Genomic DNA, 27,238 nt, shown 5'->3' on the forward strand with positions numbered 1-27,238 from the left:
AATTCAGTCATATACTGAGTCCTGGGATCTCAACACGTGCATTCGGGGAGACACAGTTCAGCCTGAGATGGGCCGAGGAAGTCACTGTGACCATGTCCTGCCTTCAGAAAGTAAACACACGGAAGTCTCCTGGCTATAGAGTCAGTCTGAATTAAAAGACCACCTTAGAGAATGATGCCCCATCTGTTTGGTAGAACAATTGTGATTTGGTGGTGTTCAGAAATTGCTATCAGTTATCACGTGTGACTAAAAACCAGTTTGTTTCCACAAAAGATTTGATCACATCCATGTGACAGAGCTGGAATGAACTGACAAGCTCTAAGAGGTCACGGCCGAGTTCCAGCACAGCCCCTGCTCGTCACAGTGCTCAGCATCTCCTAGGGACTAGAGGAAGAAAATGAGGCAGGGGGAGGATGAAGAAGCTAAGAAACAGTGAAAAGACATGAGAGACAGATCAAGTCTGAGACCCAGCATGACAGCAATCCCTCCATTGTTACTTTGTTCTGAACTTCCAATGGGAAGTGTCATGCTGGGAACAGTGAGCTCAGGGGTCCCTAATGAACAAGCACCCTGAGTACTGAAGGGGGGATCTCAAGGCTCTCTAAACAAGGGCACGGGCAGCAGTGTTTTTCCTCTGGTTTTGCACAAGACAGAAATGGACTTGAAATGAATGTCTCTCCTATTCCTTTATGAAGGCAGAGAGCTAGCATTAAATCATAGAAAAGGCAGTTCTGTGGGAAGCAAGCACACTGTGGTCCACAGTTGCTATTTTCTGATTTCCCATCTGTATTAATTTTGTTTCCTGTTGCTGTGATAAAATATCTTGACAATAGCAACTTTAAGGAAGAAAATGTTTATTTTGGCCTTCAATTCCAGGTTGTAGTCCATCATTACAGGGAGGTCAAGGCAGGAGGCCAAAGCAACTAGTCACATCCACAGTCCAGAGCAGAGAGAGATGAATTCTCAGGCCCTTCACTTCTTAAACAGTCCAGCACCCCCTACCTAAGGAATGGTGCACCACATAAATGAATGGAATCAAGGCAATCTCCTGCAGGCCAACCTGATCTAGCCCATCACTCACTGACACTCCCTACCCAGGTGATTCTACATTGTATCAAATTGACAGTCAAACTGACCATCACACCATCTGAACATAGAGATGGCATTTGAAGGGGCTGGAGAGACAGATGGCTCAGCAGTTAAGAGGGTATACTCCTCTTACAGAGGACCCTAGGCCAGTTCTCTCTAGCATCAGGAGATCCAACACCCTCTTCTGAACTCCACGGGCACCTGGACTCATGTACTTATACCCACAGGGAGACACACATAGACATAAAATTTTAAAATATTAAAAATAAATATTTTTTAAGATGGCATTTGGAGTCCCCACCAGAGGTGTGTGTTGGGGGGAGGACACTTTGCTGTCCCAGAGATGCAAACTGGGGAGCTGGTGGTCCTTTCGTCCCATCAGATAATAAGTACCTTGGCACACCAATCTCATCTCATGGCTGGCATGGTTAAGAAAGCTAGTAACAGGTAAGCACATGGTGAGCCACAGAAATGGCACCCTCCCCCATTGTTTGTATCTTCTGCAAGCTGAGGGTCCACAGTGTGGCCAGCCCCTCCCCGCCTCGCCTTTGGCAGGTTCTCAACCTCATTAATGGGCTGATGAGCCGTATTGATTTAATGTCCACTCTCCTAAGTACATGGATTCTTTGTCTGATCCTTGCAACCTGCCTCCATCTGATAGATAAGGAAACTGAAGCATAGCATGTGACTTGCTGAAGGTAAGGTCCCCAGCAAGTAGTGGCAGCTGACTAAACCCAGACCTCTGACTCTGGAGCCTCTGTTTGGACTACTGTGTCCTGATGCCCAGACAACATCTTCTACCTCCCAGAGGCAAAGCAAGTGAAGTATTTCCAATGTGGGGGTGTCCTCCAGTCTCCCCAGGAAGTGCTTCAGAGACACCCCCTACCTGTGTCCATTCAGCACCTTCTGAGGCAAGGCCTGTGCAGTCTGGCATCAGGAGGCCATGCCCCCTTCTCTCATGCCCAGAGCAGGCTGCCTCCCAGCTGCTAATCCCAGGGGAATTATGAGGTTTCCATCCAACTTTTCTGTTGTTTTTGTTTTAGCTTTTTTGTTTTGTTTTGTTTGGATTTGGTTTGGCTATTGAGGTTTTTGGGGGCTGGTGGTTTTTTTATTTTTGTTTTTAAATTTTTTTTATTGGTTTATTTTATGTGTAAGAGTGTTTTGCCTACATGTATGTAAGTGCATCCATGCATGTGTAAAGCTCACAGAGTCCAGAAGACAGCATCGGATCCTCATGGAACAATGGTTGTTAGCTGTCATGGAGGTGCTGGAAACCAAACCCGAGTCCTCTGCTGGAGCAGCCAGTGCTCTATCCAGCCCCTTTTTAGTTTTTTGGAGACAGGGTCTCACTATAGCCCTGGCTGGCCTGGAACTCTCTATGTAGGTCAGGCTGGCCTCAAACTCACAACTCCACCTGCTTCTGCCTGACAAGTTGGAATTAAAGGTGTGTGCCACCCCAGTCTGGTTTGGTTTTTTGAGATAGGATGTCATATAGCAGAGGATGACCTTGAATTCTTGATTCTTTTTCCTCTAGCTTCCAGGTGCTGAGATCACACCACAGCCAGCTCACTCTTTCTCTCTCATCTGCCTGCCTCCTCTTGACTTTTTGAGTTCATTCTCTCTTGGCCTTGCTTTGGCTTTTTTAGCTCCTCCAGGCTACTGCCTTGGTCTGGATCAATCGATCGATCTCTCTCTCTCAATCTCTCTCTCTCTCTCTCTCTCTCTCTCTCTCTCTGCTTTTTATACCTACACCCTTGGAGCTAGATACCCCATACACACACACTCCAGCCCCTGCAGTTATCTTCAACACAGCAATTGAGACAGGATCCATTCAAAAATTTTAACAAGCCGGGCGTGGTGGTGCACGCCTTTAATCCCAGCACTTGGGAGGCAGAGGCAGGCGGATCTCTGTGAGTTCAAGGCCAGCCTGGTCTACATAGCGAGTTCCAGGACAGCTGGGGCTACAGGGAGACCCTGTTTCAAAAAGATCAAAAAAAATTTTTTTTAATAGATAAGCCTTGATTGAGAGCCTCTAAACCTTAACTGCTATTCCTGCCATTAGTTCCCTGTTACAGTCAGAAAGATCTGGGCTCAAGAGGGAGGAGAAAAATGCCGGTCCACACTTGAGGAAGTTAGGTGTCCTGGAAGCTGTGTTATTTCCCATGGATTCAGTTTCCTCTTCTGCCAAATGGGGACAATAATGACATTGTCTTTACTGGGTTATAGTGGTGACTAAATCATATAAAAGAGAAAGAGTTGCTCTACACAGTCCAGAGCTATTCAATATGGTGGCCTGTGGAGATGCTTCAGTTTGCAAAGTGCTCACCATGCAAGCATGAGGATCTAAGTTAGATCTCAGCAGCCATGGAAAAAGTCAGGCATGATGGTATGTGCCTATAATGCCAGCACTGGAAAGACAGACACAGGAGGATCCTTGGAGCTCATTGGGAATCTGCTAGCCCCAAATCCCAATTAGAAACCTATCTCAAAAACAAGGTGGATGACTCCTGAGGAATGACACCCAAGGCTGACCTCCAGCCCCCCACACACACATTGGGGGAGGGTTGTTCTCTTTCAAAATCTTTTAATTATTATTTTTATTTTATATGTATGAGTGCATTGCCTGAATGTGTGTGAGTATGCCCGTGGTGTGCAATACCCACAGAAGACAGAAGAAGGCGTCAGACCCCCTAGAACTGGAGTTACAAATGGTTGTTAGTGGCCATGTGGGTGCTAGGAACCAAACCCAGGTACTCTGTAGGACAAGGACCTTATATTTTATTCATTTTTGCTTATAAATGTTAAAGAGTAGCAATGCTAGAAGTGAAGCTATGATTTTAAAAGTAGGAACCATGGGGACGTAGCTCAGTGGTAGAACACTTGCCTAGTATGTGCAAGACCCTAGGTTCCATGCCCACCATTGCAACAGCAGGAACTGCTGCATTTGTATCCAGGGATGGGGCATATTTATAAAAGCACACAGAAGGGCTAGAGAGATGGCTCAGTGGTTAAAAGCACTGCCTGCTCTTTCAGAGGACTTGGGTTCAGTTCCCAGCAAGGCAGCTAACAACCATCTGGACCTCCAGTTCCAGGGGATCCGATACCCTCTGCTGGCCTTCACAGGCACTGCATGCATATGGTGCACTTGCATACATGCAAGAAAAACACTCATATACATAAAAAGTTTAAGAAGAAACAATTTTTTCAAAAAAAAAAAAAAGAAAAGAAAAACATCCCAAACCACAAAGACCACCAAGTGTCCCCCATCTAGTTCATAGGGGCAACTGGCAGTGCTCTATGGCTCCCACCTGCCAGCTAAGAGTGATCCAGTTGCCCATCAGATTCAATCAGCATCCAATCCAATACAAAGCCTGCTGCCCTGAACCTTCTACCTAGTCTTCTAAGTCAAGCCCAGGTTGCAGAATTAGCCCTTTCTGATAGATGCCTCCTCACAGAGATGCTCTCCATGGTGCACAGTGAGCCCTGTCACAGTGAACCTGCAAACCCAATTTTGTTCGACCACAGGTACGTTCCTGGTGTCTTTGGCTGTGGGACACTAACAACATTATTCATCACAGTACTCCTTCTCAGCCTCCATGTCTCAAAAACATAGTAAACTTGACTTTGGCCAAAAGACTGAGAGGTGCTTCAAAAACCCATCAAAGGGCTGGGCGTGGTGGCAAAAGCCTTTAATCCTAGTACTCAGGGGGCAGAGGCAGGGTGACCTTTGTGAGTTGCAGGCCAGCCTGGTCTCAGTGAGTTCCAGCCCAGCTGGGACTACAGGGTGACCCTGTCTCAAAAAGACCAACAAATAAAAATCAAAGGAATGAAACTCCACCCAAGAGGGAAGCCATAATTCTGGAACATCAGCTGACAATTGAAACAGAGTCCTAGAAGGAACTTCAATGCTATTTCCTCAGGGTGAAAGGAAACTGGGAGACAAATGTATCCTAACTGGCCATAGAGTATAGAAAAACACAAAGGGCTAAATAATACTTCTGGACAATAGTCAATAACAGGGCAGGAACAGTCACAAGCCACACATGACTAAATGCCTAAGAGCAGAAAGCACTGCTGCCGTGTGGACTGGTGAGATGGTTCTGCAGGTAAAGGTGCTTGCTGCCAAGCCTGACAATCTAAGTTCAATCCCTGGTGCCAACATGGTGGGAGAGAACTGACTGCAAGTCATCTTCTAACCACTACACAGACCCCTCCATAAATAAATCACTATGTAGCCCTGGCTGGCCTAGAATTTGCTACGTAGACCAGGCTGGCTTTGAACTCATAGAGATTCGCCTGTCTCTGACTCCAGAGTGCTGGGATGGTAGGCTTGTGCCACCATGCCCAGCAAATAATTTTTTTAAGAAAAAGGAGAGTGCTGCTAGGTGATGAATGATTCACAATGAGAAGAGTGCAGAAAGCCAGTCACCCCTGATTGTGGAAGGCATGTGAGCTCAGGCAGCTGGAACAGGAGAGTGACACCCAAGGGCTCTGTTCAGTGACACCCATGCTGGGCAGGGCGCAGAATGAACCAAAAGAAGACACAGTGTTCCCAGGCTATCTCTGTTCACAGGGAGCAGGCAAAGGCAAGTCAGTGAAGGAAAAGGAATACAGATTTGATACTGGGAAGACCTGAGTTGCATTCTCGGTACCCTATTTTATGATCTTGGCCAAGGTCATTAGCAGCTCTGAACTTCAGCCCCCAATCTCCTTCTATCACACAGGAGACAAATATGCCACAAGCACAGGGCAGGCTCATCAGCCTGTCTTCTGCATGGTATGACTGGGTGTGTATTTCAGAGCAAAACCACAGTTGCATCCTCTGACCTGAAGGCTGAGCTGAGCCTCCAGAGGAAAGTGGAAAATGCTTTGGGTGTCAGGTCAGTGCCCTGTGCTCTGCTCTTGTTCTTTCATACCTGTTCCTGCCCTAAGCCTGTGTAAAGACTCTAGAGACTCCATCTCTGTAAGTCCCAGCAGGGTGCTGGGCCTTGGGTAGGGCCTCCACAAGTCCAGTTCCCTCCACTGATCACTTCCTGTACACTAGCCATTAGCCTCCCTAGCTGTAGTAGTTGAGAACACAATGCAGTTAGAACCAGCCCAGCCTAGGTCCTCAGCCCAGCAGTGACAGTCTTGCCCCTGCTGACCCCAGCTAGGCCATAATGGAACCTCTTATGCTAAGGCACCCCGTTAACTTTGATAGTCACCTTGGCCTGTCTACCTGCCCCTGGATGGGGCATGTCATTCTCTGACCACAGCTTTAACTGTGGGTCTATTTTCATTGTCTTATTACTCCTCTGGAGCAGCAAATAGGCTGCCTTATGCGGGAAGAGGCAAGGGGATGGGGGCAAATGTGGAACATCTCAGAGAAACCAGGGCCAGCCTCTTTGCATTGGCATGTTATCCCCAGGGGCTTGGCAGCTGGCCTCTTGGGCCTCCCTACGTGTTGTGCCTCTTCAGCCTGGCACAGAGGCCCTCAAAGGCAGTCTGGGTCTGCATGGGCGGGCAGGGAGTGCTTCTCCCAGTTATGCAAAGACCCAACTGAGAGAATCAAACCTTTCACTATGAGTGGGATTTGCTTTCCAGAATCACAGTGTTCTCTAAAAACCTGGCCCTCTGTGATTGAACTGACATTTACTGATGATGCAGTCAGGGTTTGGAGGGTCTGCATTCTCCCATCTGTCTCACTCTGAGAGGTAACCTGATCTCTGGCTCTTCCCAGGCATCACTGGAGCCCCACTAGACCTCTATGGGCACCCTGGAGTGGGAAGAGCAAGGAGCAGGGTTGGGCAGCCAGTGGGGCTTCTGTACTGCTGCTGACCCAGGGCTCCTGTTGGCCAGGCTCCTGCCTCAGCCAAGCCTTCCTAGGTCTTGGATTCTGTCTCCTCCCAAAGTCTTGGGTTGAGGCTAGGGTTCTGATCTTTTGGTGTGGAGCAGGAAGAGCTGTGATCTCATCCCTGAAGGGGATTAGTCATCAGAAAGATAGGGACAGAGCTGGGGGCAGGATGGAGCCTGGCTCTATGTAAATGAATCATCTTCCCGCCAGCTCGGAGCCCCTGTGCTTGACAGCTGCTCCCCAGGAGAGGATGTTAAGCTGGAGCTACCCAGAGGCAGGAGTAGTTAACCAGCTTTTAATAACTCATTTTGTTGAATGATTTCTGGTGAGGAGAAAAGAGCTTAATCTCAGCAAAGAGGTGCAGAGTAGGGGTTGCCCAGCAAGAAAGCTATACCAGGGCACAGAGCTTCAAGGGACGCACTTCTCTTTGCTCATAGCTTATCAAAACCTTTCTCATGTTGAAAAGCACTGGCCTAGGGGCTGAGATGTGGCTCAGCAGTAGGGCACTTGCTCTGCATGTGCACATGGCAAGTGTGTGCAAGGCCTTGGGTTCCAACCTCATCACCAAGGAAGAAAAAGCACTGGTCTGCATACTGGATTCAGTCCTGCTCTCCTAGCCCTCCTGTCTCCTCAGCCTCCCCCAGTTCCCAGCCTGATGCTATTACACAAAGAAAATCATCCCAGAGGCCCCCCAAAAGACAAACCAGGCAGGCAGGTAGATGAGATGGTGTACTTTTGCCACGGGTCTGTCTGGCTGGTGCCTCTATATCCAGAATCACTGAGCAGTGAGGTGAGATGGATGCCCAGTCCTGCTCTCAGAGCAAGGGATGGAAACCAACACTCCTGGTCTTCAAATTAGAACAACAACAAAGCACCAATAAATTCAGAAGGCCACAGGCTCAGCTCCCCCAACTCTCCCAACCCTCCCCCCACCAGCCCCATTTTTAAATAATACACATGCAATTTTGGGATTGGCAAAGATGATGCTTACCTCTAACTGGACCTTCTAGCCAACACAGAGACCCAACCAGGAAATGAGAATGAGCCCCAAGATGGAAAAACTGGGGCCACTGAAGGGAAATGATGCAAGTCAGTGATAGAGACAGGCTTGTGATCACATGCAGCGGCTTTTCCTGTCCTTGAGTCCTACCTGGTGATTTAGTTTGTTTTTGTTGGGTTTTTTTCCCCTCATTTATTTAATTTTATTTTATCTGTATGAGCGTATTGCCTGCACGTGTGTAAGTGCACCCATGTCGTGCAGTGCCGGAGGTCAGAAGAAGGTGTCAGATCCCTTGGATGGTTGTTAGCTGTCATGTGGGTGCTGGGAACTGAACCTGGGTCCTCTGCAAAAGCAGCCAGTGCTCTTAACTGCTGAGCCATCTCTCCAGCTTGTTTTTCATTTTTAATTGAGTTTTTGCTACTTTCATACAACTTGATGGTATTTAGATCTCCTCCCCTATTCCCACCTCCCCTTATATTGCCCCTTGCTCAATTTAATATATTCTATTATGTATGTCTAATAAGGCCTACAGAGTCTAGTGTCTCCAAATGTCCTTCAGTGTGAGTCCATCCACTGGCGCTTCGTTAACCTACCAAGAGCCTCATCCTTTAAAGAGACTGTCTCTGCCCCTCCCAGCAGCCATCTGTTGCCAGTTTCCTTAGGTTGGGTTGGAGTTTCTTACCCACTTCATGTCTATGCTGGGATTTTTTTATGATTTGAGCTTGCATGGGACTTGTGCATGCTGTCACCATTGCTGTGAGTTCATATGAGTAACTGACCAGCTGTCTGGAGAACTCTTGTTTCCTTGTGGTCATCCAGCCCCTCTGGCTCTTACAACACGCCCCCCCCCCCCAATCACAAAGATCCCTGAGCAGCTTTGGGGGGCAAAATTTTGATGTAGGTGTCCTATTCAGGTATAAGTGCTCTGCAGCCTCTTGTTCTGTGAACATTGGCCAGCTGTGGGTTTCTGGGTTAATCACCTTCTGTTACATAAGGGAAGTTCTCTGGTGTGAATTGAGAGATGCATTAATCTATGGGTATGACAATAAGTCATTAGGAGTCAGTTTAGTACCATAACTATTTAGTAGAAAACTAGTATTCAGTTCTCCCCTATGTCCTATGCCCTGTCTAGTCTCAGGTTCCTAAGCCTGACATCAATGTCATGTATGGGCATCATCCTAGGAAGCAGACCTTAAAGCCAATTAAAGAGTGAGTTGGTTACTCCCATAATATTTGTGCCACTATTTCACTAGTGGGCCTATCTTGAGAGGTCAGGTTTTTCGTTATGTGTATGAATGTTCTGCCTACATGTATGTTAGTGCACCCTTGTTATGCAATGCCTGTAGAGGCCAGAAGAGAGCATCAGATCCCATGGAACTGGAGTCACAGACTCTTAACTGCCATGTGGGTACTAGGAACTGAGCCCTGTTCCTATGCAAGAGCAGCCAGTGTTCTTAGCCCCTGAGCCACCTCACTAGCCCCTATCTGGCATTTCAAGCCACACTCTTCTTGCACACTTGCCATGAGGCCCTTCAGCTGTGATAAATGGCTATGCCTGGCCCTAAGTGTTTCCAATAAGGCTGGTGTTTTGAGACTACCTCCCTTGTCCTAGGCACTATAGAAACAATGTCCTCATTCAGTCCTCACAACCACATTGAGAGGTTAGCACTGGGTGTCTGTGAAGGAGAAGCAGAGGGGTAAAGAGAAGTAATGTGTCCATATGGCCCCATTAGCAGACAGAAGCAGCAGGCCTACCACCATAGCCCCTGACCTCAGCAGCTCGAACCTCAGAAATGGAAGTTTCCTTTCTCTTCTGAGGTTTCCAGAACATTCCAATTCCTAGAAAGCAGTTCCTAGAAAGCAGTGCCTGATGGCACTCATTTCCACACAGCTGTGAGGTAGATAGAGGCTTCCCTTTTGTTTCCTTTTCCTTCTTCCATAATCTCACTTGCTCCAACCCAGCCTCATACTGAGGCTGTGCCCCAGACCTCATGCACCAGATCTCCAGGGCAGGGCATATCTTTCTCAGTCCTAAAGCTCGGCTCCTACACTCTTGAAATCACACCTGTCTTCAAGACTGAGCACACCCCCCTTCCTCCACAGGCCTTTCCCAGTCACTCCAGCAGGAGGACCTCAGGAGGAGCTGCTGTAGATGCACCTGGGGACTAGGACTGTATTGCATTTCCCAGGTGATGCTATGTAACTAGAGTTGAGAGCTGATGCACTGGCAAAGCCTTCCCTGTCTTCCAAATTCTTAAATTTTTTTCCTCTTTCTATTGTCTTATTGCAAGCTCTTTCTTCTAGTCAAAACCACCAACTATCACTTGCTCCATGATCTTGGGGCAAGTTACTAACCTCAACATCTGTAGCTATTGAATTGACTCTATTTAAGAGTCTCACAAATGGGAATAATAGCAATTCCCCCTTCAGTCCATTCAATCTAAGGCATTATTCATTATGAATACTCCCAACAGTGTGTGTATGAAAAATTTAAAATGTTGCCAGGTAAACTATGTCAGAATTATTGATTGTAAGACGCATCATGATTTAAGACATGTTAAAATGTAGGGGATCAAGGGAGGTTGCAAGTTAGAATAAATGAAGCCTGATGCCCCAGAATTGTGGCAAGGATTAAACTGATAAGCATGAAGCATTTGGCTCCATGCCTGGGATAGTGAGGACTAGGGGAGGTCAGCTGTTTTCTGCCTCCGCAGTTCCTTCTCTCCATCAATGCTCTCCCTGCCCTCCTTTTAGCACTCACTCTCCCAAAAGGCTCAGGCTTACCAGGGTGCTCAGTGGTCCCCTGCCCTCCAGGGAGTGACACTGAGTGAGCTGGCATGTTGCACTCCTAAAGTACCAGGTCTACTGCTTGTGGACCAGGGAAGTCTCTGACCCAATCCTTCTTAAGTGACAAGTTGTCCTAGTTTGCTTTTCCTGTTGCTGGGATAAACACCATGACCAAAAGCAACTTGGAGAGAGAGAAAGGGTTTCTTTCATCTTTCAAGTTATAGTCCATCATGGAGGAGAGCCAAGGCAGAACTCGAGGCAGGAGCTTACCATAGAAACCAATGGAGAAATGCTACTTACCAGTTTGCTACCCTCTGGCTTGCCCAGCTACCTTTCCTACATGGCCCAGGCTCACCTGCCTGGGGATGGCACTACACACAGGTCACTCCTACATCAATTAGCAATCCAGAAAATGCCTCATAGACATGGCTACAGGTCAGTCCAAAGGAGGAAATTCCTCTACCCAGGTGTGCCAAGTTGACAATCAAATTAGCCATCACACCAGTCCTTTTCCATGGAGTGTGGCCAAGAGCCTCCTTTTCTCTTTCTGAGTTTGGTCTGTGCTCCAGCAACAGTACAGCTCCTTCACTCCACAGCCTACCCCATGTTTCCCTCTCTTCTCTGTTCAGACAGAAGGCACTGGAAAGCCAGAGAGATGGCTGGCCTCAGACCAGACCAGCCTTGTATGAGCCTTGGGATTCTTGTGGATTAAAGAGAAACTCTTTGGGGCTGGAGGGATGACTCAGCGGTTAAGAGCACAGGTTGCTCTTGCAGAAGACCAGGGTTTGGTCCCCAGCACCTACATGACGGCTAAAAACAGTCCACAACTCCAGGTCCAGGGAATCCAATGCCCTCTTCTGACCTCTGTGGGCATTGCACAACACTGGTGAACTTATATACCCGCAGGCATGCATACATATAAAATTAAAATAAGTAAAATATTTTTAAAAATAAAGAGAAACTAGAAACTCTTCATCCCAACTTAGCCGTGAAGAATGGGTCAGCTGAAACTGGGTATAGTGGTACATGCCTGTAATCCTCATACTTAACAGTAATCCTGGTACCACAAAAGAAGAGCTGCTGCAAGTTCAAGGCCAGCCTGAGTCACATAGCAAGATTCTGTCCCCAAAACAAAACAGTGTTAAATTAGATAGTGATATTAGAAAAGGCTTCACAGAAATGAGTCACACAGACAAGTGGGTTGGGCTGCCAAGGTTAGCAAATCAAAATATAGGACTCACAGTTCAAGCTCTAGTTCACACGAGGAATAATTTTTTAAGATAAGTATATCTGCAACAGAAAGTCAAATAAACTGTCTGCAGCTGGGCAGACTAAGCCAAGAAGTCCTCTAAGACACCTTGTTAGCAATATTTTTTTTTTTGTCTTTTTGAGATAGGGTCTCCCTGTAGCCCCAGCTGTCCTGGAACTCACTATGTAGACCAGGCTGGCCTTGAATGCACAAAGATCCACCTGCCTCTGCCTCCCAAGTGCTGGGATTAAAGGCGTGCACCACCACGCCCAGCAGCAATATTTTTTTTTAAGATTTTATTTTTATTTGTGTGTACATGCATGTGGGTGTCCTTGAAGGCCAGAATAGGGCATGGAACCCCTTAGAGTTTGAGATCCAGAGTTAGGGGCAGTTATAAACTGCCCAAAATGAGTGCTAGGGATCAAACTCTGGTCCTCTGGAAGTGCTCTTAACCTCTATACCATATCCAGCTCCCCTTAACATTGGATCTTAATGAATCTAGTCCATGTACTACACTGGATTCATGTGGAAATAATTAAAGATTACTGGGCACTAAATAGACCTTCTGAAGTGGACCTGCCATGAAATCTGCATTGTAATCATACACCCGAGTTGCTCTGGGTGTTGCATCGCCTTGTGGGAACAGTTAGAGCTACTCTTAGCTCAAAAGAATGCCACAATGGACAATAAATGACATCCCCCTCTGCCCCCTGAGTCGACAGTGCAGTACCTCCTGGCAGGAGAAGGTCCCAGAGCGTATGAACCAAAGTCTCCCATCTGCCTGGCCCAGTGGACAGGACACAGGCCCCAGGGCAGTGCAGCTCTGACACACTTGCAGCAAACACCTCCATCTCCCTGTTGACTTCCTTGCCTGTGTTGTTGGGGGCAGTCATGCCACCCTCACAGGGTAGCTGGGGACTAGATAAGAAGCTATCAATGTTGAGTGTCCAGGAGGCTGCCATCCAGGAGTACAGGATGCATACGAGTACAGACCTCCTCCTCTCTGTCCCAGGCTCCTTGAGTTGAACTCCTAAGGCCTGTCAGCCAGGGCACCATTTGCAAAGATGGCAACAAACAAGCTGTGGGAACAAATGTCACAGCTTTTGTCAGAGTGACATAATAAAGCCCCCAAGTGTCTGCTCTTTGCAGACTGGGATGGCAGATCAATTGTGGAATAAACAAAACAGCAGGCATGGTGTGAACCTGGGGACAGATTATGCCTCTGCAGGGTGTGACTAGGGGGAGGAGAAGGCAAAGCTGAGAAGAGATTCTTGTTGAGAGGGATTACTTTCTCCCTGGCTGAGGCTTCCAGGCCCTTCTCCAACCTGAATCCCCACTAACTGCCAGAGCTCGAGGAAGCTGCTACCCTACTCAGGAAAGCAATGGCTAGGCCAGTGCCTCAGCCTCTGCCAGTGCTCTGAGCCCACTGTATTGATGGGGCAGGGACCATCCCTTGCCTTGTCTCCTGAGCAGAACTATGATCCGTAGGAGCATTAAGAGAAGTGGGAGCCAGACCTCCCATTGAGCTGGGAACCTCCAGACTGCCCTTTCACCTGCACTAGGGTCACAGAGACTGCACAGGCAGTCACATATCCAGCATCACTGCAGGGTGCAGCTGCCACCTGCCCAAGTGGTTGTGCTCACTGCAGGCTGAGCCAGGGCCACAAGAAGACTCCAGCACAGGTGCTGGCCCAGCTCTGTGTAGGACAAGAGGAAAGAGCTATGCTATCTCAGGGACAACGTTGCCAACTTCAGCCCTCAATAAATGTTCCAGAAGGATGGAGACTTGTATTAACACGGTCACTTATCTGGTGCTGGTCACTTCCCTTGGGGGATTCAGTCACCCAAGAAGATAAATCCTCAACCTAAACCCAAATGCTAAAGGAGGATTTCTTGCAGAAACCAGGAGTCTAGATGTGGGAGGGGGATTTGGAAGTCTTATACATGGAGCAGGGTGGGCCTGTGGAAACCCCAAGGGATAGATAAGTAAGTACCTTGCCTGTGGTCAGCCAGACTGTTAGCCAGAAGCAGCATCTCATTCCAAATGCTGTCCCGAAGCCCTGGATCAGCTCTTATCTAATAACCAGCTTGTCTTCTCTGTGAGGGGAAGGCAGGTCCACCTTGTTAAAGTAAGAATAGTGGTGCATGATCAGGGGACAGAGCCACAGAAGACTCTTAGGAACAGATGTCCTGATACTTAGGGACAATGCTCCCCACTCCACTCCCACAAAAACACTAGGACTACAATTTGGTGTTCTAAGAGTGGTCCTTTTGGTGCTCATGTACTGGGCAGTATGGATGCTCGATACCAGCAGACTTCCTAGACGTGGTACCTCAGCAACTGCTTTGCCTGTAACCCAAGGTTTCATCCGTGGCGTGGGGCTTGCATCCTTACAGGTTGTACAGATGCAGTTAGTGGATACATGCCAGGCTGCCACAGTACACAGAGCAAATGCAGTACAGCTGATTTGTTAAATGGCCACACACAGAGCAGCTTTATCGCCATCTATTGTCTTTAAGAACTTCTTTTTGCATCCCTTAAAAGCATTTATAGAAATAAATGCCAGAGCCTCCAAATAGCTTTTGCTTTGTTTTGTTCTTTTTTTTTTTCTTTTTTTTAGTACCATTTTCAAGATTAAGACTCATTCTAGGCTCTCTGAAGCCAGGAGCAGCTCTCTAGGGTGGTCTCTTCAGATCGCTTCCTTCCAGTCTCCTCTTGACCCTTGAACCTTGAGGCTGCAATCCCTATATGTTGCTCGGCAGTCTCACTATAACAAAATATTCAAGATCATCAACTTGTAAAGCAAAAACAATTATTTTGACTCATCATTTTGGAGGTTGAAATTGTTATCTTCTGGGCTCATTGTATGGAGCCTGTGGTGAAGCAGGACATCCTGGGGGAAGTGTGTGGTGGAGCAAGACCATTCACCTAGGGTGTGGGTAAGTAGATCAGAGCTAGGCAAGGCTCAGAGTTTAATCCCCAGCACTCACCAACCAACAAATACTCACCTTATGGCCAAAGAGCAAAAAGAGAATGAAAAGAGACCAGAGTCTCACAATCCCCTTGTGAGGACATGCCCCCAGAGGCCTAAAGGCCAGTAAGGCCCCACCTCAAAGGTTCCACCACTTCCAGTAGTGCCTAGGGATCAAGCCTTCAACCTATGGGCCTTTCAGAGACATTCAAAATCCCAACTAGCCAGGCATGGTGGTAAATGCTTGCAATCCCAGCACTTGGGAGGTAAAGGCAGGAGAATTAGGAGTTCAAGGTCATTCTCAGATACACAGCAAGTTTGAGGCCAACCTGTGCTAAATGAGATCTAGTTTGCTTTCTGTTGCTGTGACAAAAGACTGACTAAAACCAACTTGAGGAGGAAAGGGTTTATTTTATCTTACACTTCTAAGGTACAATCCATCTTTGAGGGAAGTCAGGTAGGAACTCAAGGTAGGAACTGATGCAGAGATCAAGGAGGAAGAACAGTGCTTACTGGCTTGTTTGCTCCCCTGGCTTGCTCAGTTACCCTCCTCATACAGCCCAGGCCCACTTGCCAAGGAATGGTATTGCCCATAGTGAGCTGGGCTGTCCTACATTGATTTCCAATTAAGAAAATGCCTCACAGACATGGCCATTGACCAGTTCAATGCAGGAAATTCCTCAACTGAGGCTCCTTCTTATCAGTTATCTCTAGTTTGTGTCAAGTTGACAAAAATTAACCAAAACACCCCCCCACAGGCAAAAGATTCAAACTATAAGCCAGGCACAGTAGCGTACATCACCTTCTGGGGAAGATGAGGCAGAAGGATGCCTTGAATAGTGACTCAGAAGACCCAAACTATAGCACTCTAGCAGTAAACACTTTCCATTACTGTCCTCTTCCTCCCTTTCCTTTGTGCATGCCCCATCAACCTTTCAACTAGAGCACTTGCTAACACAGTCTCTCAGACTCCAGGGGCACTGTCTGCCTGTCTTGGAATTCTCCCTACAATTCCACTCCAGCATGCGCTCAGGTGCTTGTATCTGCAGCTCAGCCTGCACCCAAGCTGGGAGAGCTTCCTGGCTCTCCTCTTGCTAAAGCCCAAGGTTCTCCTGACAGCCCTCCACAGCTGTGCCTGGCATGTGAGTGGTGGAGAGAACCTTCCTGCACATACCCACTTCCACAAAGGCTCTTCTACCTCAAGCCCATTTTCCACCAAAACCTGGGTAAGTTAAGCATTTCATACAGCTGGGGCATAGATGGGAGGCTCTAATTGTCAAATCCATTTCACCTATTTAGTAAGACCAGCATAAGTATGTCTAGAATGTCTTTTTATTATTTTTTATTTTTTTGGTCTCCTTGTAGCCCCAGCTGGCTTGGAACTCAGTATGAAGACCAAGCCAGCCTCGAACTCACAGAGATCCACCTGCCTCTGCCTCCCAAGTGCTGGGATTAAAGGTGTGTGCCACCATGTCCGGCTTGAATGTCTTTTTAGAATGGGCAATTAATGTATCACACTCCTGCAGTATCAGCATTCTGGAGGTGGAGCAAGAGGATCAAAGTTCATGGCCAGCCTTGGCTACCTGATAAATCTCTGGCCATCCTGAACTACATGAGACCTTGCCACAAAGAACAAAAAAAGAGGAGGAGGAGGAGGAGGAGGAAGAAGAATGAGGAATTACATGTCGTGGGTTGTTCTCAGTTTTGCAATTTTAGCTGAAAATCTAAAGAACAAGAAAATCCAATTCAGCATTCTCTTAACTAGACTAAGCACCAATTTTCCAGGCTTAGGATTCTCCATTTCTTTAGGAATTCACAAAGGACTCCCTCTACTACGGGTTTTGCTTCCCTGAAGGAGTAGAAGCAGTGTTGTGTACACTGGTGTAGACTCCAGGCTTGAAGCCCTCTTCTGGCTTCTGACAGCACTGCACTCATGTACATAAACCCACGAACACACATGTACACATAATTAAAAATAAAATTTTTTTGAAAGAATTTTTCTTATGATGAAAGTACAAGAAAACTCATAAAATATACATTTCTACACATTAGATTGGGCTAGCACTCCTGTGACATTTTGAGGCCACCTGCATGTAAGTCACTATCCTCTGCCCACCCTAGAGGAAGTCCCAACTAACCAAATATGCATCCCTTTAAAAAAAAAAATCAGAGTTTCATTTGGCTGGTTTTGTATCTTACTTTAAGGAATAATGCAGATTATTTCCTTTTGTGTACAGCTTTTTTTTGTTCAACATTCTTTTTCTGAGACTCATCACATTGTAAGTAGATGTGGTTCATGCTTTTTGATGTATATTATTTCCTTATAGTGAATAGACCATGATTTAGTTACATTGCTGGACACCTGAGTTATCAATTTAAGACTTACAAATTTTCATTTATTTTTTTATTGGGTTTTTGAGACAGGGTCTTCTGTATCCTAGGCTGGCCTCCAACTTATCATGGAGCTTAAGTTTGGCTTTAAAGTATTATAAAATCCTTCTTTCAAGTTCCTGGGTAAACCACTAAGCTTTTGTTTATTTTGTTCTTATTTTTTTTGTTTAGTTCTTTTGTGGCCAAATTCTGAATGCAGCAATATATCCCATCTTTCTCAGAGAGTAATGTCATTGGAATTTTCCCTGAACTTGAGTCATTAAGTATAAAATGAACAGGCAACTTGGACAGTTCCTCCAGGGAATTAAGAAAAATGATTAGCATACAAGTTTAAGGATTTTGCAAGTATTGTAAGAAATATTTTCTCTAGCCTATTTAAGAAGATGGTAAGCCAACTGGAACCCTTCTGAAGTTTTGCTACCACAGGTGTGGAAATGTGCTGGTGGACTCGAAACATCAAGTGAATCTTCCAGTAACAACAGATACACACACACACACCTGCATTAGGCAACTTTGGGTCCCATAAGGAGACTGCAGCTTGCACCAAGCAGAGAAATAAGGCTGGAGAAGCAGAGCTGCCAGAAGCAGAGCTGTGGACTGCCTTGTAATGAGCACACGAGCTGACAGCCAGGCTTTCTGCAGGAATCCAGTGATAAAGATTCCTTTCAATCCTGCTTTGAACAAATTAGGTACGTTATCTCTTAATTTAAGGGTTCAAAGCAACAAGGAGCCACCTAAGTATAGGACAAAACCTCCACCACAGTGTGAGCAAGGGTAACTGATAGTGGTCATGGGGAGTGGAGGCTCTGAAGCCTGGTGACAGATCCACATTCACACTCTAGTAGGGGGAACTGGTCCCCTAACAATCCTTCTGTGAGCTTGGTAAGTGAACAAGAGCTATCTGACCATTCTCTCTTGCTGGTCCCTGAGTAAGCAATCCCAATTAGAAGAAGCGCTTCTGGAATTCCAGCCCAACAAGGCTGTCTGCCCAGGTGTGCATAACAGGCCCCTCCTGGGTCCGGAGTGGAGGCTGTTTGGTGATGGAAACACAGTAGTAATTTTCATATGACGACCGAAAAAAAAAAAAACCCTCAGTTGAGGGGAACAGGTGTCACTTGACTGTGGACATCTCAGTGGCTTGCATCTGTGTGCACCTGTTGCTGCTTGGTGCTTGGTGTATCCTGCTGGGTCTATCCTAGTGACTATCTGCCCCATCCATTAAAAAGGGCTTGTTGGCCCGGTGTAGTGACATAAGCCTTTAATCCCAGCACTCGGGAGGCAGAGGCAGGCGGATCTCTGTGAGTTCAAGGCCAACCTGGTCTACATAGTGAATTCCAGGATAGCTGGGGCTACAGGGAGACCCTGTCTCAAAAAGACCAAAAAAAGGGGGGGGGGGGGGGCTTGTCTTCACCACTGCTTTGGGATTTGCCGAGATCAGGAGCCACCAAGGGAGGGAAACATCCAAGCACTGTCCCCCTTCACCCGACTGGCACCTGCATTCGCCTGCCACACACCTGCGCCTGCTCTCGCTGATCCTGGCTGTTATCTCCACAGGTTTCGGCATGACCACCCCAGCGACAGTGGGAGGGAAGGCCTTCCTCATCGCCTACGGGCTGTTCGGCTGTGCGGGGACCATCCTGTTCTTCAACCTTTTCCTGGAACGCATCATCTCGCTGCTGGCCTTCATCATGCGCACATGCCGGGAACGCCAGCTGCGCCGCAGTGGCCTGCTGCCCGCCACCTTCCGCCGCGGCTCGGCGCTGTCGGAGGCCGACAGCCTGGCGGGCTGGAAGCCCTCGGTGTACCACGTGCTGCTCATCCTCGGCCTGTTCGCCGTGCTGCTGTCGTGCTGCGCCTCGGCCATGTACACCAGCGTGGAGGGCTGGGACTACGTGGACTCGCTCTACTTCTGCTTCGTCACCTTCAGTACCATCGGCTTCGGGGACCTGGTGAGCAGCCAGCACGCCGCCTACCGGAACCAGGGGCTCTACCGCCTGGGCAACTTCCTCTTCATCCTGCTCGGCGTGTGCTGCATCTACTCGCTTTTCAACGTCATCTCCATTCTCATCAAGCAGGTGCTCAACTGGATGCTGCGCAAGCTGAGCTGCCGCTGCTGCGCGCGCTGCTGCCCGGCGCCAGGCGCGCCCCTGGCCCGGCGCAACGCCATCACCCCGGGCTCCCGGCTGCGCCGCCGCCTGGCCGCGCTGGGCGCCGACCCTGGGGCCCACGACAGCGACGCCGAGGGACGCCGCCTGTCGGGCGAGCTCATCTCCATGCGCGACCTCACGGCGTCCAACAAGGTGTCGCTGGCGCTGCTGCAAAAGCAGCTGTCGGAGACCGCCAACGGCTACCCGCGCAGCGTGTGCGTGAACACGCGCCAGAACGGCTTCTCCGGGGGCGTGGGTGCGCTGGGCATCATGAACAACCGGCTGGCGGAGACCAGCGCTACCTCCAGGTAGAGCGGCCGCCCGCCCCCTGCGCCGTGGACTGTATCCTGGCTGCGCGCCGCCGGGCGGGTTTGCTTAACTCCTCTCAGAGCTGGCGCGCTCTTAATCTTTATCCAATAAAAATGAAACCAAAAACAACCACACACAAAAAAAAGTTTTTTAAAGAAATACTATTTGGCCAGGCCTTCTGTTATCAAGGGCAGGTCGTAGGTGAGCCTGTCTGTTCCTTGTGAATTCCCTCTTGGAGAACCATGCCCCACTCCCCGCCCCGTCCCCGCAACAAATTTCCCTTCGAGGAAGAGAAAAGGTGACACCCCAGACCCCCACCCAGTGCATAATGCAGCAAGGAGAGTGCCATTCCTGGGCTTTGCAACCGGGCACTAAAGCCTTCCCCATGCATATAAGCAGCTGGCAACCTCTAAGCATATGGTGCAGCTTTTCATGGCTCTGAATTACCTCCTCAGCCTTTAGAATCCTGGCCCAGCCTAGCAGCTTCCTTCTGGTCGTCAGAAGTGATATAGTCACAGTTTTGACAGGTGGGGGTGGGGAGAGCCATATGTTGCCTCCCCGAGTATATATATAGAACAGCCGCTACACACAGGGAACGCTGTAGTATTATGCAATGAGACGAAACAGCACTAACCGACAGACGGTGGCGTTTTCCCCCCACACTTGGAAATTGCAAATGGTGAGGGGCTTAGCTGGCCTTTCCCAGCCTTTAGTTAGTCCACTTCGCAACTTCTACTTGTGGAAACCCAGGGGGACCTGCAGGAGAGGAGCTTTCAGACTTCAGTCCTGCTGTGTGTCAGGACATCTCTGAGAAGAGCCCCCAGTCCTCCTTTCAATTCACAAGCTTCATGCACAGGCAGGAATGTGTCAGGTTATTAACCAGGAAGGTCTAGGAGATTTTGTTATTGTTTTTTTTTTTAATTTCTTTATTTTTTGTTTTGTTTGTCTTTTTGAAGCAGGGTCTCCCTGTAGCCCCAGCTGTCCTGGAACTCACTATGTAGACCAGGCTAGCCTTGAACTCACAGAGATCCACCTGCCTCTGCCTCCTGAGTGCTGGGACTACAGGCATGTGCCACCACGCCTGGCTTGTTTTCTTTTTTTAAAAACAGTATTTTTTATTAACTTTATTTTTTTATGTCACACATGACTTTTGCCTGCATGTATGTAACTGCACCCATGTCATGCAATACCCATGAAGGCCAGAAGAGGGCATTGAATCCCCTGGAACTGGAGTTATGGGTGGTTGTTAGCTGCCAACAGAACCTGGGGTGCTGGTAACAGAACCTGGGTCCTTTATAAGAGTAACCAATGCTCTTAACCACTGAGCCATCTCTCCAGCCCCTATTGTTTTCTTAACTACTGTTGATCAGCTCGGTTTTTATCCCCTTTCTAGAGAGCACAGCCCCCCAGCCACCACATTTCCTTCTCTGATTCAAGGCTCTGCCAGGTACCCCTTGGAGACACAGGCCTTCAACACCAGGAACCCAAAGCAGCCAAGCTACAACATGTCAGGGCGTTTAGGACCTGTACCCATAGAGTGTTTGGGGGTCAGGAGCAACAAGATCCCATTCTGAATCCTGTGTAGTTCCCAAATAATCAAGTGAGTTTATTTCCTCTCTGCACAAGTCTGCATTGGAGGTGGAGAAGGCAGGGAAAAAGGAGTTGCCAGAAATCCTGGATGGGAGTAATCGTGCAATCAAAGTGATGCTCTGGATGATCCTCAAGGTGAGGGACAGAATCTTCTAGACTCACCCTCTGCAGCAAGCAGGTCCTTAATCAGGAAGAAGTTTAGATATCCAAGGCTTTAGGACAGAGTTTGCTGGGCAGACTTATGCATGCCTTTAGTCCCAGCGCTTACAGGAGGCAGAGGCTGGCGGATCTCTGTGAGTTCAAGGCCAGTCTGGTCTACATAGTGAGTTCCAGGCCAGCTGGAACTACAGGGAGACCCTGTCTCAAAAAAAGACAAAAAAAAAAAAAGAAAAGAAAAAAAAAAGACAGGGTTTGTGGGCTGTAAAAAAAACTGTCAGCCTGTTGTTTCATCTAAAGGAACATCAACACTAGGGACAAGTGTCAAGAGTTTATAACACAATGTTGACCCAATACATACCACTTCTGATAGGAAGTTTTACAAAAGCACCATCAGTATCAGTTCTAAGATGCTCTGACCTCCCCCTCCTTGGCAAATGTGTGCATGCACACACACGCTCGTACATGTAGACACACACATTAAGAGTCATGCCTGAATGTCAAACTCCTCTTCCCCCTTCCAGTTTAAGGCAGGAAGGCAAAAAATAAACTGGAATCCCAATGACTAGGCTACTTTGGGTAATTTCTAATCTGGTTTTGGGTTTGGTCTTTAAACATAGGCTCTAATCTAGTGTAAAACCAGTGAGGGAGGGCTGGCAGGGGAGAGGCTGTCTTGCTAAATCTAAAGGGTAGGCCCCTCCAGAAGCCCTGCTTCCTGGAACCACTGTGACTATCCATCCAGGCCAGCCTATGAGTTACCATCTGAATAATGGCTTCAGTCCCAAGAAGGGACATACTCCAAGAAGCATATCCCCAGTACAGGACCTCTGACAGTACCTGGAAGTAAAGTGCCAGCCTTATCTTTTTAAAAGAGGAACAGATTAAAACGCATCCAATTAGAGATGTCACCTAGGCAACGGGAAATAACTTGTGGAACTGAGCCATCCAGAGAGGGAAGCAGAGATCCCGATGGCAGAGGCATCTGGACCCGGCAAAATAGCAACTTGCCCTTGGGGAAGGGAGCCTGAGACTCAGGAGGCCTGAGTCTAGCTACTGAGTCACCATGACTAGGTGGACATAATGAGGCACCCAGGCCACCCCACTGACCAATGCATAACACTGCATGCACAGAATCCTATCTCCCTGGGGGACCAGTTTCTTCCTCCAGGGAAGAGAAGTGCTATACATTCCTTGGCAGTCTCCTCTGTCACCACTGCTTCTTCTAAACTGCTTATGCTGCACAGCCTTAGCTGTTTTCACTTCCTTTCCTATGCTTTGGCTTTGCAAGAAGACAATTTGCTGCAGTTTGAGCAAGCTTCTAAAGGAAGCTTAAGCATGATTTGAGGGGGGGCAGGGCAGGGAAGTCCCCCCTTTTCCTTTCCTCTCACAACTTCTCAGAGAAATGCTAGTCCTCCAAATACAGTCATAACTCAGGATCCAGTGGCATTTTTACCCATGTCTCTCTGGTCCCCATCACACAATAGTCTCAGTCTCATTGGTACAGTGTATCACCATTCTCTGCCCATACCAAAGGATTTGGTGCTGAGTTCCTGAAAAGCTGGGGCTCTCCAGGGACTTGGTAGAGCCTTAAACCTATGTGGTGTGACTTCCTGCTTGTAGGAGCACCAAAAAGCAAAAATAGGCTCTTTGGTCATCTTGGAAACAATGACATTGTTCAGGCCCCATTTCCTAAGAAGGGCTCCATGTCCTCAGATGCCAAGACCTCTTCCATGGTCATGGGCGTCTCTAGTCTAATCTACGGCTGGCAGCTCAGCTGCCATCAACTCTGGTTTGCTCCAGCTCAGCTGCTTAAGGCCCACATTCACAGTGTCCTACTGGGCTTTAGGCTCTCATAAAGATGGTATGATTCCCATAATCTTTGCCTTCTGGCTGTGACCACATAGCCAGAAGCGAGGGCCTGGGCTCTAGGCCTTCATGGAATTGAACAGGCAGGTAAAAAGGCTACCCTTCATGTCCTTGCTTACTAAAGCCATGTAGTCAACCCCTGTGTTCTCTGAATGAAGCCCAAGGCCCTGGACCTGGTGGGATCTGAAGACTTAGGCTCTCAGTCCATGAACAGAGTTAGGGAGCCCTGACTTTTGCCCATCATGCACATGGACACACAGCAGCCTTACAAACAGCTACTAGCCCTTTCCCCCTTGAATCATCCCAGTTGGGGCCACTTAAAGAAGAAAGACTTTTCCTGTTTCATTCTCTAGAAATCTAGAGATCTCCTGCAGACAGATACTTTGAGGGACTTTTATGTACAACATGCATGTGTCTGTGTGTTACGCAGAAGCCAGCATCCAAGCCCAACCCTAAGAAATAGCTGCTCATATGACCCTGAAGCCTCTTGTCCCTAACACCCCCAACCCCCAAGCAGGCCCCTCTTTCTGCATTATGACCAGAGAAGTTTCTGAGGATACAGAGGCCAACAGGAGCCCACCAAGGCAGCCACCACAGGACCTGTGGGCCACGCCGGTCCATCTTATTGTAACCCTTACACTCAGAAAACAAAGCACAATTCTATAGCAGCGCCTGGAAAGCCCCATCAGGCAGCAGCTCAGGGCACTTCTGAGTGCTGGGGCTTTGTTTATATGTTCCTGCAGCTGTTGGATATAAAGTTGGGTAACCTTGAAGCCTCCTCCTGCTGGGTGGGAAAGCCGGAAGGAACCACTGGAGCCATTCCTGGCCCACAAGGGCTCAGCAGCACAGACCTACCTGGACTCTCTTGCCCCTGGAGCAGCTCTGGCACCCTCAGACACCTTTCGTGTGCCATCACTGGATGCAGAGCAAAGCCATCCTCACTGTGCACTGAGAAGCCCTGGTCTTTCTGCACCAATGTGCCCCTCCTCCTCAGGAAGCTGGCCCTGGTTTTTCAACTAATTTTCTATGCTGCGTTCCTAAGAGGGGCTCCAGTTTGCAGGCAAGCCTGCAGCGCTTCCAAACAACACGTTTCTCCTTCGGAGCAGCACTCTGCTCCAAGAGAGGACTTGAAGGGTATTTAAATTAACAATGAATAAAATGTAGCCTGCCACCCTTTGAGCTGTTTGCTTTCTGTCTGTCCTAGCCCATCCTCCTGGCTTCTTGCTCACACCTTCTCTGCAGGCCGCAGCAGACTTGTGACAGCTGCCCTGGGGAGTTACTCTACAAAACAGCAGAGACCTATAGTAACTCTACAAAACAGCAGGACCTCCTCCGGCACCACTGGGCCAAGATTGGGAGATTCCGGACTTGGACTGAATGTCCATGGTCTGCCACCTGACTACACACCAAAAGTGAGTGTGAAAAGATGCTGAAGCCAGGCCCCACCCAGGGACTTTGAGCCAGCCTGTGGGTCTAAGAAGGAACTGTCGACGAAATAAACAGCTCTCACCTTAAAGAATAAAGAGATGGTTTATTCTAGAGCCAAATATGAATGACCGCATGGCCTGGGAACACAGATTTAGGTTTCCCCAAATACCATGTTCCAGCATGGTAACAGTTGCCTTACATTTTTATAGTAACAGAACAAAGAAAAGTCATAAATCAATCAGGAGGCGGGTCGTAGCAAATCCAGGGTTTTTTTTACTATAGGTCTCAGATGCTATCTGATGACATTCTCAGCCCTATGATTGGTCTGCTAGGATAATACATTCTAAGAGGTTTTTTTTAATCTGTTAGTCACAGTGTGTTAGATCAGAAACAGAGGTAGCGAGGAATGGCTGTTTAGCGGGCTAAAGATGGCCCGAAATAAATGGTAATTAGGCTCTGAACCTGCAACATTCCAAACTCTCCACATTCATTGAAGTTCTAATCAGTTGATCAGCCTTGTAGGAAGAAGTCCAGTTTGAAAACAGAAGGGTTTTTTGTTTGTTTTTTTCTTTTTATGTGTATGAGTGTATTGCCTGCATGTATGTGAGTGCACCCATGTCGTGCAATGCCGCAGAGATCAGAAGAGGGCTTCGGATTCCCCTGGAACTGGAGTTAAGGACAGTTCGTAGCCACCATGTGGGTGCTGGGAATTGAACCAAGGTCCTCTGCAAGAGCAGTCAGTGCTCTTAACCCCTGAACCATGTCTCCAGCCCCAGGTTTGTTTTTTTTTTTCCCCTGGGGACTTTTATTCACAGTTCCCCCTGTTGGCCAAGCATCAAATTTTGTGCATGTGGGGGCCACATATTATTCATTCCCACGTTGCTAGGAAGGCTCATTCCTAGAGTGTAAAGTAGACAAGGCTCAGTTGTAGGCAAGAAAGCAGTCTTTGGGAGAAAGGAACTAGCTGGTAAAGCCATTAAGGAAGAAACTCCTGGATCATATCAAACTATTAGCCATCATGATCGGGATCTGACTTTTTTCTTTCATCCTCTGTATCTGACATAACATTTGCATGTGACACATAATAGGATTAATATGCTTAAAACTAAAATAATTAAGAACATAGTTTGGGGCTGGAGAGATGGCTCAGCGGTTAAGAACACTGGTTGTTCTTGCAGAAGATCTGGGTTCGAATTCCAGCACCTACATGACAGTTAACAGCTGTCTGTAACTCCAGTTCCAGGGCATCCAACAGCCTCTTCTGTCCTTCATGGGCATTGCACAACACGGGTGCACTTACCTACATGCAGGCAATACACACACACACATAAAATAAAAATTAAAAAAAAAGAACATAGTCTGACCTAATAAAGTGAAAGTAGCAGATGAGGGAAGTAAGCATCCCAACCAACCAAAAACTCCTCTGCGTGTGTCATCATATTTCCTAACTAGACTGATTATGTGCTCTCCCCCTGTGTCTACAGTCATTTGTTCCTCATGGAAGATTTTATTTGATGTTTGGAGTATTTGAAATTGTTCATTATCCTCTAATTCTACTCTTTCTTCTGGCCAGTTTGATTCCATAGCTATAACTTCATGTGGGCTGGCTAGCTCTAATTCTAGAAAGGATTGATCTTCAATATCTAAATTATTATAACCCTTATTAATGGGTAATAACTTGACATGTCCTATTATTTTGGTATTACACCAGATTCCAGTTTTGGGAAGTAAATGTACATTACAGAAGAAGTCAGAAGAAGTATAGTATCATTTTGAATTCCTTCCCAACAAAATCGACCTTTTCCCATGTACCAGATATTGTTTATGGCAGGGGCAGAAACAAGAGGCCAGACCTGTGAGAAGTCGGGACTCCATATATTCTGTGGGCACAACCAAATCTTGTTTCTTATTTCACAGTCAGAGAGGGAAATGGGACTCCAATAGGAGTCATTTTGTAATACTGCCCATCTACTTCCCATAGGCAGGATACGAGTGTTTAGTATTTTCCCAATCTCAGCTAACTGTACTACAAAATACTTTAAAAATTCATTTAATTGGGAAACATGGGCTCTTAAAGTACAGTGTCTTAAGTTACAAACTCCTGCTATCATTTTCCATAAGTGAGGTTTTCCGTAATTTTTCCATAGATCATTAGCCTTAGCCTCTGCACTAAGAAGTGTTAGCCATTACCCCATGGCTACCTCAGATTCCATCTGTATTAGCATTATCAAAAAACATTGTTGAGTCAAAGTACAAGCTCTTTCCCAACTCTGAGTTTGGGAGTAATCCTGGATAGTCTGCCTCGTGTTTTTGACCCATTCATCTAATACATCATTTTCCTGTAGAAGAATTTCCCAACCTCTTCCTTCTTCTTGGAATAGCATTCCCTCTATATGTCCTAGTTTTGAAAGTGAGTCCTTC

General features: G+C 47.5%; 1 protein-coding gene across 1 annotated transcript in view; it reads left to right on the forward strand.

Moving 5' to 3' along the window:
- Nucleotides 1–19,897, forward strand: part of Kcnk12 (potassium two pore domain channel subfamily K member 12) — a 51,521-nt gene extending 31,624 nt beyond the window's left edge. Inside the window, exon 2 of the mRNA XM_008823048.1 lies at nt 18,876–19,897. Coding sequence (XP_008821270.1) covers nt 18,876–19,780 — 905 coding nt within the window. The 3' untranslated portion in view covers nt 19,781–19,897. The remainder of the gene's footprint in view (nt 1–18,875) is intronic.
- Nucleotides 19,898–27,238: the final 7,341 nt, after the last annotated feature.

The sequence above is a fragment of the Nannospalax galili genome, unplaced genomic scaffold, assembly GCF_000622305.1.
Source record: "Nannospalax galili isolate Female #2095 unplaced genomic scaffold, S.galili_v1.0 scaffold286, whole genome shotgun sequence".
Classification (NCBI taxonomy): Eukaryota; Metazoa; Chordata; class Mammalia; order Rodentia; family Spalacidae; genus Nannospalax; species Nannospalax galili.